Source organism: Egretta garzetta, unplaced genomic scaffold, assembly GCF_000687185.1.
Source record: "Egretta garzetta isolate BGI_Z169 unplaced genomic scaffold, ASM68718v1 scaffold43, whole genome shotgun sequence".
Taxonomy (NCBI): Eukaryota; Metazoa; Chordata; class Aves; order Pelecaniformes; family Ardeidae; genus Egretta; species Egretta garzetta.
Window position 1 is genome coordinate 97745 of NW_009259047.1, and position 13210 is coordinate 110954.

General features: G+C 38.1%; 1 protein-coding gene across 1 annotated transcript in view; it reads right to left on the minus strand.

The window, feature by feature from the left end:
• Positions 1 to 5530, minus strand: part of LRRC8B (leucine rich repeat containing 8 VRAC subunit B) — an 8500-nt gene extending 2970 nt beyond the window's left edge. The window contains 4 exon segments of the mRNA XM_035890653.1: positions 1 to 113; positions 1156 to 3317; positions 3997 to 4096; positions 5267 to 5530. Of these exon segments, the coding sequence (XP_035746546.1) occupies positions 1 to 113; positions 1156 to 3291 (2249 nt within the window). The 5' untranslated portion in view covers positions 3292 to 3317; positions 3997 to 4096; positions 5267 to 5530.
• Positions 5531 to 13210: the final 7680 nt, after the last annotated feature.

The following is a 13210-nucleotide window of genomic DNA, read 5'->3' on the forward strand; positions in this document are numbered from 1 at the left end:
ACAAGATTCAGTAGCTGACCCACACAAGGGGACAAACTCATCAGACTGTTATTTCCCAGAAGAAGGAATTGCAGCTTTTTGCACTGAAATAATCCATCAGGCAGCATTTCAATCTAGAAAAAGGAAAGAACAAAAATAACGTACATTAGAAGTTGTTAGCCTACATGCAGCTGCATGTTTTGACAGTTCCCAGTTTTATTTTAGGGTAAAAAACCCTCTTAGTTTATGGAAGGATAAGGAAAGGGAAGACTGTAATGCTTCTATCATTATGCGATAAAGTGCTTGAGAACACTGCAATGGTTTTATGTACCCTTCTATTACGAAGATGTTTAACTACTGGCAGAAGTCAAGACATAAGCATGGCAGGGGGAGCATATACATGCGTGCACGTGCAGAAGTGCGTACAAATGTGCGCGTGTGCAGGTGGCAGGGGAGATAGATAGGCTACTATCTCCTAAAAATTGCTTAATGAAGAACAAATGCAGATTGTAGAGAGACATTAGAAGCTCCTGTATCATGAAACCCATACAAGCAGTTATCTGCACGGTACAGTAGTAACTTTGTCCCGGTCCACGCTACTTATGCGTAACATCCAAAACCAACCTCACCAGTGAAAACAATTATAAAACTCAAAAGAAGTCTTAAGTCACAAGCCTGGACCCCGCAGTGACGAGCCAGACAGTTTAGCACTGCTGATGAAGTTACCAGCCATAATTATTTCCCTCTTCCCAATCAGACAGCTGAGCTGCTCTTCAACTTGCTGTTGATTCCCTACAGCTTTCAGTTTGACATTTTAAGGTAAAAAATTAACACTGTTCATTTCCATTAAAATACTACATAGGATAGACAGCTGCAGGGAAAGGGAAGATAGATTTCTGCAGCCACGGTAACCTATGCTATCTCTGGATCAGAGCCCTTAAACTGCTGCAGACCAGGATAGTACTTACTCACTATTACACAAGCTTTGATGACACCAAAGTTTTAGTAATTAAACCAGCACCACCCCCTTTTTTTTTTTTTCCAGCTTTACTGGGTTTATTTTAATCATGAATGCCACAAAAGCATTTTGAACCAGAAGCTGTTCCAGAAGAAATGGTAGATTAAGTCAACATTTGATTTTTTTTTTTTTAAGTAGTAATTCAAAGTTCTACTTACGTGGTTTTTTGTCAAAGCCAAGTACTGCAGATTGGTCAGGTAACCAATTTCTTCAGGGATGGAGGTTAGCTTATTATAGCTAAGGTCCAAATAGTATAATTTTTTACAAAGAAATAGCTGCAATGGAACATTTTTAATATTATTATAATTTAGATACAATTGTTCCAGGTTTGATAATGCACCAATCTGCACCGGCACATATGAAATACTGTTGTGCCACAATTTTAAGCAAGAAAGATTCTTAAGATGTTGAAAACTAATTATTTCTTCCACTGTTCTGAGGTTATTTTCTTTTAAGTCAATTTCACGCAAATTGTTGAGGGTGAAAATGGAATGGGGAATGCGCTCTAAATCACAGCAGATTAATTCCAAGGTTCTCAGGTTTACCAGTTTCTTCAGGTTATTTAGCACTATCAGTTTATTTCCCTCATTGTTGATAGACAAGTGCTGTAAAGAAGGCAGAAGATCTGTAACCACTTGAGGTATACGGGAAAGGTTGTTTTTTAAGTGAATTGATCTCAGATTTTTTAGCCCCTGAAAGCTTTCATTGTATATGGAGTTGTGATGATCTAGCATGAAATATCCTGTCAAGCACAATTCTTGTAGGTTTTTCAGGTGAAAGACCCAAAATGGAATTCTTCCCATCTCACTAGATTTCAGGCGCAATGTTTTCAGGTTTTCTTCTAAAAAGCTGACTGCTGGATAATCCATGGTTAGTGATGAATGATAAACATTCAGTTCTTTGAGATTGACTAGCTGGGTCACAGCTGAAGGAAGTTTGGCTTCAGGAATGAGTTCCAAGCTTAGGACTTCTATTTCTGTCAGTTCAAAGACACTGTCTGGAAGACCATTTAACATGAAAAGGTGAAGTTCAATCTTGTCTTGGGAATTTCTTACTAGTTTATTTTTCAGTTTTTCCACTGACCATTCATTGTTCAGATTTATCTGTTTCAGTTTATTTTCACTCAAATCAGACAGGAATATTGAGAATCGCTGGGAATAAAGAGGATCATACTGATCTGCCAAGTGGAGAATAAATGCAAAGTCATTCTTTACATCAGGTATATCACTGTAATTACTCTTCTCTCTCAGCTTCTCAAAAGAATATTGCTTAAGTGAACTTCTTAACATCCACCACAAACTGTAAGTACAAGTTAAGCCATAGAAGATCACTAAAACAACATAAAATGAAGCCAAAACTTTAAAAATTTCTGCTAGCGAATAAACACACTGGTACCTTTTGTAGCCTGTAAAGGCTTGAACGTTAACTACACAATCAATTTCAAGTGTAATAAATGATAAATAATAGGGGACATAAATTATTATTATTACAAATACAATGACTTTCACTATAATCTGTTTCATATACACTGTATATATGACATCCTTCTCTTCAACGTGTACTCTGAATTTCTTCACTTTTTCAAATATAGCTTTAGCTTGTTCCCCTTCTTTTTTGTCAAGAACACTTGAGGAATTTTCTCTTCCAGTTGTTTCCAAGCCAGGTTGCGAATATGGCAGGGACTGTCTGCTGGCCCCTATGTCTACTGAACTCCCAGGTGACGAAATCACTGCTTTTGATTTGGCTATTGGCAACTTCCTCACAGACTGCTCAGCAACTGTTTCTGAGAGGGCACGCGTTGTCCATGGAGAATCAAAACACTTCTGAAGAATGGCTACGAAGTGCTCAAGCCTGGAACTTGTACTAGGATAGTAAAGCCAGAAATTACTGCAAGCTGCAAAAATAAAGGTATGCAGAAGCACTAGGTATGGAAAAAATTTGGCAAACCAGTGAAGCTGTCTCTCATAACATACTGCATCAATATAGGAATACTGCTGCCGGTGAAGATCATTCTGGATTTTAAGCGGGATGATTATCTGTGCTGTAGAGCTAGCCGACATGTTAAGGTTGGCTTTAACTAAATCCCAAGGCACGGCACAATGATTGTCAAATTCTAGCTTGCAAGGAAGACAACACAATACTCTGGTTTGAGTAAGCTGGAGAGCCCCAGCGAGCACAGCAACTAGCAGCATTATCATGGTGAGGTAATACCAGAAGACATCCCACCATGGTTTTAGTATGTGGTAGGATGACTGGGCATCTGCTAAGTATTTGAGTTCAGTTAGCGTGATCATGACTTTCACCTGTGAGAGAACAGCAGCTGGTAGAGGAAAAAAGAAAAGACATCCTTAGAGAATTGTTAAAAACAATTTATCTCACCATTAAACACTTGAAGCTTATTAATGTTTTCACAGTTTTAAATTTGTAACATTTGTCCTAGCATCCAGAGTATAGCAAAAGGATCAAGAACTCCTGGCACCTAACCCTAGCCATCATCCTATTTATTTGTTTTAAGGAAAGTTACTTGGAATGCAAAAATCTAAATGAAGACTGAAACTAGCATCAGAAATTAGGAGAAAGTATATTTTGATCAAACATTTGGGTACTGTTCAAGTAGAGGCAACAAGCAGGTATAAGTTGAAGTGTCTCATATATTACTAGCAGTCCTTCATCACTGTCCTAAACTTACATAGCAAAAGTGATTTCTCATTTATGAAGAATTCCAAAATCAGAGCAATATATTAACGTGACGGCTCTTATAGTTTAGAATTTTCTACTAGATTAAATCATTCTACCCAATTAAAGACTAAACAAATATTCTCAAAAGAGCAGTTTTGCATTACATATTCTTATATATAATCTTCTCCCATCAAGAGAATTAAACATACTGACAGAATAAAAAAAATGAAGCTAACACAACTTGTCATGGTCCAATATTGTCATACATATAAAAAAAGGTATGCTTCACCCCCAGCAGCGTAGGTTTGATTCATACTTACTTTACTAATTAAAGAGAATAAAATACAGAGCACTGCTCAGTCAGGAGGTCTACACCTTTTAAAATTCCTTGGACATGCCATCTTTACATTTGTCTTCATTCTGGATGGAGAAAACATTGAATATACTTTATTTTTAATGGCTTCACCTAGATAAAGAGCAAGCATTTCAGCTTTCATTAGAGTCACTGCCTTATTGTAGACCTCAGGATCCATTAAGCTCTGCATTGCTACAGCTACATGAAACAGAACAGAACACACTCAGACGTGAGCATGTAGAACATGAAATCAAAGTTTGGCAAACCAGAAAACAGCCTACAGCTAGCCGTATTTCAGCTGGGAGGTAGGGGTTTTTTTACCAAATAACTACGTGAAAATAAAACATGCAAGACTTCAAGAAGTAGAATTCAGTCATAATTTTGATGTACCAAGGTTTGGCAGAAAGGCAAGTTTCTCAAAACCAGTGGCCTGTATTTTAGCTCCTGAAACAAATTAATAAACTACCCAGTGTCAATGGCAACACCACAGACACTACCTACTTTGTTAAGCAGTACAGATACAAAGCAATGGGGTTGTTCTGTATTTTTCTTAATCATAGAATCATTTAGGTTGGAAAGGACATTTAAAATTATCTAGTCCAACCGTTAACCTAATGCTGCCATCCCACCACTAAACCATGTCACCACAGCTACCTGGCTTTTAAATATCTCCAGGAATGGGGACTCAACCACGTCCCTGGGCACCCTATTCCAATGCTTGACAACCCTTTTGGGGAAGAAATTTTTCCTAATGTCCAGACTAAACCTCCCCTGGAACAACTTAAGGCCATCTCCCCTCGCTTGTTACTTGGGAGAAGAGACCGACCTCCCCAGCTCCCCTCTCCTGTCAGGCAGTTGTAGGGAACGATAAGGTCTCCCCTCAGCCTCCCAACACTGAACCCAGCATTTGAGTGGCAGCCTCACCAGTGCTGAGTACAGGGGAACAATCACTGCCTTGTTCCTGCTGGCCACACTATTCCTGATAGAAGCCAGAATGCTGTTGGCCTTCTTGGCCACCTGGGCACACTCATATTCATATTATGTTATAATATATCAGTACTAAACATTTCAATTCCAAACAGAGCAGACAAGCTGTTACAAAACAACAAACAGCTGAACTAAGGCAGAATCTTATTCTTACTCCAGAGTCACATTTGAAGGGAGAAGAATCACCAAAAAGAAGTTAACCCTTCTTGCATTGGCAAGGCTACTTTTAATAGAATGTAAAAACTTACCAGGCCCACTCAAGGGAAAGCAGCTGAAGGAGGACAGGATGGTTGCAATACGCTCCTGGAGAGAAAATAAATTGTCATCAGATCATGAAATATTTGGACTCCAATAATTGAGTATTAGAACAACAGCTCATTACTCTTTCCACAGCAGTGTTTTAAACATCCAACATTTACTGAACAAAAGATCTAACTAGATCTACAAGATCTAGTTAGAACAATTCAAGATGCTACCCCCATCAAATTATTTACTTGGTTACCTCTCTCCTGGTAACTGACCTATTTGGGGGAACAAGCAAGGCTGTTGTTGATTATAAGGGACAGAATTCAGGGAACACTGTTTGCTGAAGTATTTTCTCTAAAAGTTACAGAAAGAAAAACAGAAAATGGAACTTAAGCCAGTTCTATTAAAAACATATTGGTATACTTGAGAATATGCATAACCCAATACACCTTCTTCAAGCAAAGCTATAATGCTCAAGAAGTGGTTTGTTTTTATACAGATGGAGAACACAAAGTGAGACTGACCCATGTAATTTTGTAAGCTCTGTTTCTAGAAAATGCTTTCTTTGACACCTCCCTGCCTTGAACTGGAAAGCTGTTAGTCTCTATCACATATCCCAGAAAAAAAGGCTACATGCTTGCTGCGGTTTTAGAACACTTTCTAGCAGAAAGCGAGTGTCACAATATTAAGTATTTAAATATTTGAACTCTGGTCTCATTAATGATGACTTTTTGAAACCTTCCAATGAAGCATGCACATTCATTATGATTCTATGTATATGAAATAAAGCTTCCTATCAGAGAAGTGCACATTATATACAAGTGTAATATAAACATGTGAATTATTAATGATAATTTTGATACAGTTTTCTTTTAAATCCTATCTGTAAGCCAAGAGTGTCTAATCAAATGGAATAATGCTGAACTGTAATGGGTTTGATAAATCTCATCTCCAGCACCTTTCAACCCATACCGAAGCCGTAAAAGCTTTTCAAAGTGGCTTAATTCAATTGGCAATCTTTCTTAGAAGATGAGAGACAGACGTTTAGCCCCAGGCTAAGTGATGACTTCAGGAGAGTCACCCCAGACCAGTACTGGGATGCAGGCCAGAAAAATAAAGTAATAAAGATCACTAATATCTAGGCAATTTTTAGTTACTTCAAGACTTATAAATCTGATCTATAGAAACATATCCAGAATATGAATAAAAAGCTATAATTTTGAAAAATATTATCTATAAGCATTAGACATCCCCCCACCCTCCCCTGCTGCCAAAATTTAACATTGCATGGCTCTGTCATTTGGTCCCCACTTATATAATTTTAGGCACATTTAGCTAGGGATGGCTCTGCAGCAAAATAAGTGCCTTGGCTTGACCTCCCCAAAGGATAATGGGCTACAAAAAGCCAATACTTGACAGGAGGCTTTGCTTTATTTGTAAGGCTATGCTGTTTCTGTTGATTGTTTAAGTGTTCAACTGGTGTTTCTGACACTTTATGTTAATCAAAATAGATTTATATAACCAAAGCATGCCTTGACAGGTATTCCAGTGGCCCCTCTAGCTCTCTTCCCCTGCCCCCCCCTTGGAGAAACCCAGCCAGCAAGTTTTCAGCCAATCTCTTTAGAGCCATGCTGTTATTCCAACAGCATGGTGTGCTGCTCAACTGAGATAAGGAGATGCCAACATACTAAGTAAATGTATCTGTTTTACCAATTTTCTATCGAATGCGATTCTTGAACTACAGTACCAACTTGGCTTCCAGTTAGTTTAAATGTATCACTTTTTCTTCCAAAGTTTTGGATTCAAAATTAAGTTCAATAATGAACTAAACATGCAATCAATTTTGCTTGATAGGCAGTTTTGAGAGTCTCCTATGGGATCCCTAGTGCCTGCTAATGGTCTCAACATGCACAATCTGAACCTCCACTTGCAAATAAATCCCCATGAATATTCCCAAAGGAAAAAAAAAGTAACAAGCTTTAACCACACACACTCATCACCCAAAAAACATCTTCCCTGGCTAAACCTTCCCCTTCTATCCATGCTACCATTTCCTCTTTCAAGCATTCCCTAAACAACAAAAAGCTGATGAGTTCTGGGGCAGGTCAGACCTAATAAAGAATGATGCTGTCGCACATACTCTTAGCAGATGCGTTCAGATGACTGCTTCTCCCTTTTTTAAGCCTCCTATGGACAAGTAATAGCCTACTCAATTCAAGCACTACATTTGATACATGGTCTTTCGGAATCTGTACTTTGACTGCTTGTGTCATGCTGACTCAGTTGTAGGATATTTTTGACAGGGATTGTATTTTTGGATCTGTAGTCCACGGAATGCAGAACAACATGCAAACAAGATTAGAGAAAGCTGCTTTCCAGTTCCTTCTGAAGAAGGTCACAGGTGATAATTAAACATGTATATGTGATTATCCTTTTGTATTTAAAATAAACCTGAAGACATTCCCACACTCTATAATAACCAGCATATTCCTCAAGCACAGGACATTCAAGACTACACTAATGTTGTTACAAGTTTTCCATCTCAACCTTTCAAACAATCAAAGACCTAAAGTCTTTCCAAACAAAGCCAGTAATTACAACTACAGACAGTCTCAACCATCTGTGTCTGGATTAACTAGAGGCCTTGCCTTCCTTACTAAATACTCCTGCTCTCAAGACAGCATTGTCGAACATAAGATGTGGAACAGTAATAGCAAAGTCTTACGCCATTTAAGAAGCAGTCCTTGCTCTCTGGAGTTAATTGAGCCTAATTCTCAGTAGTGCATGGGAAGGAGAAACCAAGTCAACTATTTCGAGGGTTAAACTCTAAGGAAGTTGTATTATGCGGTATGTATTTAAAAGGTATGTTAAATGTGCTTTTTATTTCATACTAATCTAGCCTGGAGAGCAAGTTAAAATACAAATTCATATTCAGACACACATACTTTGACTGGTAAAAGCACTTTCTCCAGCCCTCTCCTCAATTTAAGTGCAAAGTGATAAGGATTATATTCTAGCTAAAACAGAAGGTCACTACCTATGCTCCTAGAAAGGTCTGTACTAGCAAGAAAAATATGAAGTTTAAACCCAAGTTTAAGACCAATTAGAGAGTAGGCGAGATAAGCGGTTTACGCAATAAAGACTGCAAAACAAAATGAAGAAAAGCTGCTAAGTAGATACACACCTAGGTTGCTGAACAAGCATGTTTCAGAGTTAAACATGCAGGCGATTTAATGGTAAAAAACCCAAAGTAAAGCAAAAGGTAGATCAGCTTTGTTTTGCACATAATTGCGTCAACATGAGCGACCTCTTTGAAAGCAAGCTCTCTGCATTCTGGGCAAGCATCACTTCATTCATAGTCATGGTGCTTTCTAAGATCCCTACCAAACCAAGCAGAATCCAGGTTGAATCAAACCTGAACATTTCTAGTAAACAACAGTTTGTACAGCTTTAGTGTTGCAGCACTATTTTCAAACTCAGAGATGCATTTTTTTTTAAAAAAAAATATAAATTAAGGTTAGATTAGGTGATGATAGAAGTATGGCAGAGGAAGGACTTTGACTACACAGACAAGTACTATAGCGCTGTGGTCTCCTCTTTCCTCGAGGACACATTAAGATAAACCTGCAGCCAAACTGTAATAGCTTTGCCAGACTACAGATTTATTTTCAGCTTTTGTTCTCATCCCTTTAATTCTTTTAAACTACAAATATAAACATATTAACTTAAATCTAAGAGATGTATTAGCATCTAAAATACGGATTACAATAAATATTGAAACAAGCACCTATTTAGAAAAGCGTACTTTGTATTGGTTGTACAAAGAACCCAAAGAGTAAATTCATTTAGAGACATATTTTGTTTCACCCTAGTATTTAGCTAATAATTTAACTTATTAGATTTATATTCTCACTGGAAAGTCTAGCACTCTTTTTAGAAAGCAGATTTTTTTTTTATTTGCTCCATTAATTTACACATCTTCAAACAGTTGTACATTTCACATATTCCACTTTACAAATTAATTATAAATAGAAAAAGACTGCCAAAACTCCACATTGGTATTACCCACTAAAAAAAAACAAAAACCAGCTTTGCTATCACAAGTCTGCTTGGCAATTCCTAAAGAGACACAGCAAAAGCCATTAACAGATAAAAAATAACTGGAAAGAGTTCCATAAGGCTTTTTTAAAAGAAGAGAGTATAACAAATGGTAGTAGTTCTGACTGGAAGACCATGGCACTTTGGAGTGTTGGTGATCCACTCTGGCTAGTGAACAGGCCCAGGCCTGTGCTGTGCAGATCTCTTGGCCGCAGGATAAATTTAGCCAGCTCATAACAGAGGAATCTGCAGGCAGCTCCCACTTGGTACCAGCGATTACACCACCTGCATATCCTTGTCTTTATCAAGAAGTGCAGCAAGAAGTTCTCCTGTGAACATCTTTCCTGGTTGACAGTAGAAGTGATGCACAGAGATTTTTTTCTTCTAAGAAAATTCTATAATAATCATTCATCATTGAATGATCATTCAAATGATCAAAATAAGGCAACTCTGTCTACAGGCAGGGTCTGCATGGTGTGCTGCACAAGGATTGAAGGCTCAGTTGCTGCTGCACAATTCATGTTCCCAGCTTCCAAAGGGATGTAAAATTATCTATCCTATTCTCTTTCTTCATAGTGTCAAATCCAATAAAAAGCATTTTAAATGATACTGTACAGAGTTTGAGTACCTTTCTTACTGAGAACATTGTGGACCAGCACCTCTTGGTGCAAAACACAAACCATATAGATTGTCTTCTAGAAAGTCACTCCTGAAATTTCCATGAAGTAAAAACAGGGGTCCAAAAAAACTGAAACAAAGAACAAGTCCCAAATATCTGTCATGTGGGACCTTACAGTCTCATCAGATCTCATTCATTTTCAAAGATGTTAGTATTTAAAGTGAAGCACTATCTTCTGTCAGCCTCCTTTCCCCTCTTTTTGGCCCCGTAACGCTTTCAAGTAAACAAAAACTTCAGTATTGAATAAAAAGTAGGAGAGGGCCATGCATTCCTACTACTTTTAAAGTACCTATGCGCTTCTAAGAGCCCAAAGAGTTGCATTCTTAAGCTTGGCATTAGACAGCCCATAGCGAAGTATACAATGTAATGCAACAGAAAGCCAGTTCATGTTAAGTCTCAAAAAAGGGACACAGGTACACAAGCAGAATCAGCACCCAAGCAGTAAAAGAGACTTTTTTTTACAAATAAATTTGAAGCCAAGCACATTCAAAGCATTGGTTATCGCCTCATAGACAAACCTACCTTTTTTAATGAAATGTTAATGGATTTGTGAAATAGGATTGCAAGAGCACTGAGATAGTAGACTACATTAGCCACAGCAATGCACTCAAATCATCAACATCACCCCAGAGTGGCTCGTGCTATCACAGACCCAACAAACATACAGTCATGAACTCCATATACATTTGAAGGAACAAACAAGTCCAGTTCAAAATCCATTAGTTTATTTCCTTTCAAAAAATATGGTGCTCAAGTTAGAGAAGTAAAAATTAAACAAAGTAGACCAGACCAAGTAGGTGCATTTCTTTGATAAAGTAAATGCTTTTTTAAAGAAGCCGAGTGTAAGAGATTGAATCTAGGTTACAGAAAATAACTTGCAGAGTGACTCCATGCTATATCAGCTAAGACAAAGCTGGTAATTTCACAAAAATTAAATGCAATTCACAGAAAAGGAGACAGGTCATAGGCCATGCTGAACAAAGAGAAGGTAGACCAGGTAGAGTAAGATCTAACACTTACAGGGTACAGCAGTAGGAACATGTAAAAAAAAAAAAGCGTACAACAGGTTTTTTTGCTCTAACTTTGGAGTTATTTGTTGGAAGCAACCAAAAGGAGAGGGGAAAACCCTACCTGTGCTAATCCTTTATAGGAGGAATGTGCCACTAAGGATGCAGTTCTAAGAGCAGCAAAGGCTGTCCTCCACTAATACCCAAGAAAATACTTGTAGCAGAGAGGGGCACCATCCCCGTACAAACCTAATCTGGCCACCTAAAAAGCATTATCATTGCATTGAGAAAAAGCCAATAAAACCAGAATCAGAACTGCGAGACTAACAATGCTTGGAGGAATGGTGACTCTTAAGAAAGTAAACTAAAGGAAGTGGGCTTTCTAGCACAAGAAAAAGAGGAATGAGAATATACTGGGGGTGGAGAGGAGGGGCTACAACAGCATGGGAAATGCATCTGCCTTCTCAGGACGGAAGTACATAGTCCATCTGTGCTCAGCTAACGCTTATTCAACCCAGCGTGGGAGGAAGGAACGCTCTCCAGAGATGACTGCAGGCATGCCATGCTGTCAAACATTCCAGCCCAAACATGCCATGGAAGATAGCACGGAAGTGGCACAGATTACACTCTCAAATGCTACTTAAAAGGCCTCCTTTGCTGTTCCCCCACCTCCCAATTAGGTTTTAAAATCAATACGTCAACACCAAATACAATACTACCATCCTTACTTTCAAGTTCCAGAGAAACCTCAGATCAAGTTTGGGCATTAAGTATGAAAAGTCTCCTTGGTTCTTCACTCCTTCGTTCCTAAGCAAGGAAGATTACACCAAAAGCAATCTCAAAATGGGACTGGTATCTGTGTTACGCTGTACCTTTTATAGCTCTCTCAGAAACCATCTTACACAACAGTACATCAAGAAAACTCTTAATCCCAGTACTAACATAGCTAAGTCAGACACCTTCCAGCTACATGAAATTAGATTTTCAAGCTCACTTATATCGCCTTTTTATTCTCATAACCACATTCTTGGGTCTTTCTCATGCTGAGAAATATGAATACATAACCATAAGACAATGGTATTAGCAGTATCCCTCCAGCATTCTAAAGGAAGCCTCAATGGTATCTATTTAATTCTGCATACCAAGATAAGTACTACAATGGAAAATTAATTTTTATCCCTTAGTTTCCAGAAGCCAGACAGATACTCATGATGTCCATTCATTCTGCTGCCATGCTCAGGACATCAGAAAGGAAAGCTGAGGAAGATAAGACTGGATAATATTCACAACTTAAATACTACAAGGTTTCTCTGCTAGCAGATTCTTTAATTATAGTATAGTTTATTATCTTCAGTCTTCAAGAACAGTAAAAGTACAAGAGAGCCAGCAGTGTAAAACAGTTATGATTATTTAACAAAAGACCATCTTTCCTTGGGAAAAGGCAGGGAACTACTTACACGTGCTCTTCCATTTTCAGTGTACTTTTCAATAAAGTCATAAACGGCCAGAGACCCTCGAAATAGCCAAGACAACTCCCAGAACCTCACTGGAAACAAGTCTGAAATAAGAAAATATTCCCAGGAGGAGAAGTCTGAGAGTATGTCCACACACCTCAGCTAGCTCTGACTTAATTTCTCACGTAGCACCAGGAGTGCTGCTGTCATAAGAGAACACAGAGTGGACTACAAATCCTACTGAAGTCAAGGAAGCATTTGGGTCAATTTTGTAGTCCACAGGATATCATGCTGCTATAAAACTAGGCTATCAACATAATTTATCATATGGTAATGTCATACCATACATACTGATGTATTAACTAAAGTATGCTCATATTCTGATTTTATACTTCTAGATAAGGTCCTGTAAGGAATTTGACAGCACTGCATTTAGACAAAGATGGAAGGGGCCAACATACTTCATACCATAGGAAGTTCTGCTAGTTTTGCACAGCAGAAAACCGAAATCAATGTTTTTAGATATTCAGAACCTCCATTATTTTCCTAGCTCAAACACTGCTTTCCAGTACAATAACCATACCCAAACCAGATAATAACCTCAGACTAGCTGAATAGCTCTATGCAAGTGATTTTATTTCTCTCTACCTCAAATTCCTCAACTGTAAAATCATAGCAATGTTTCTCCCATTCTTCATAAAGTATTTA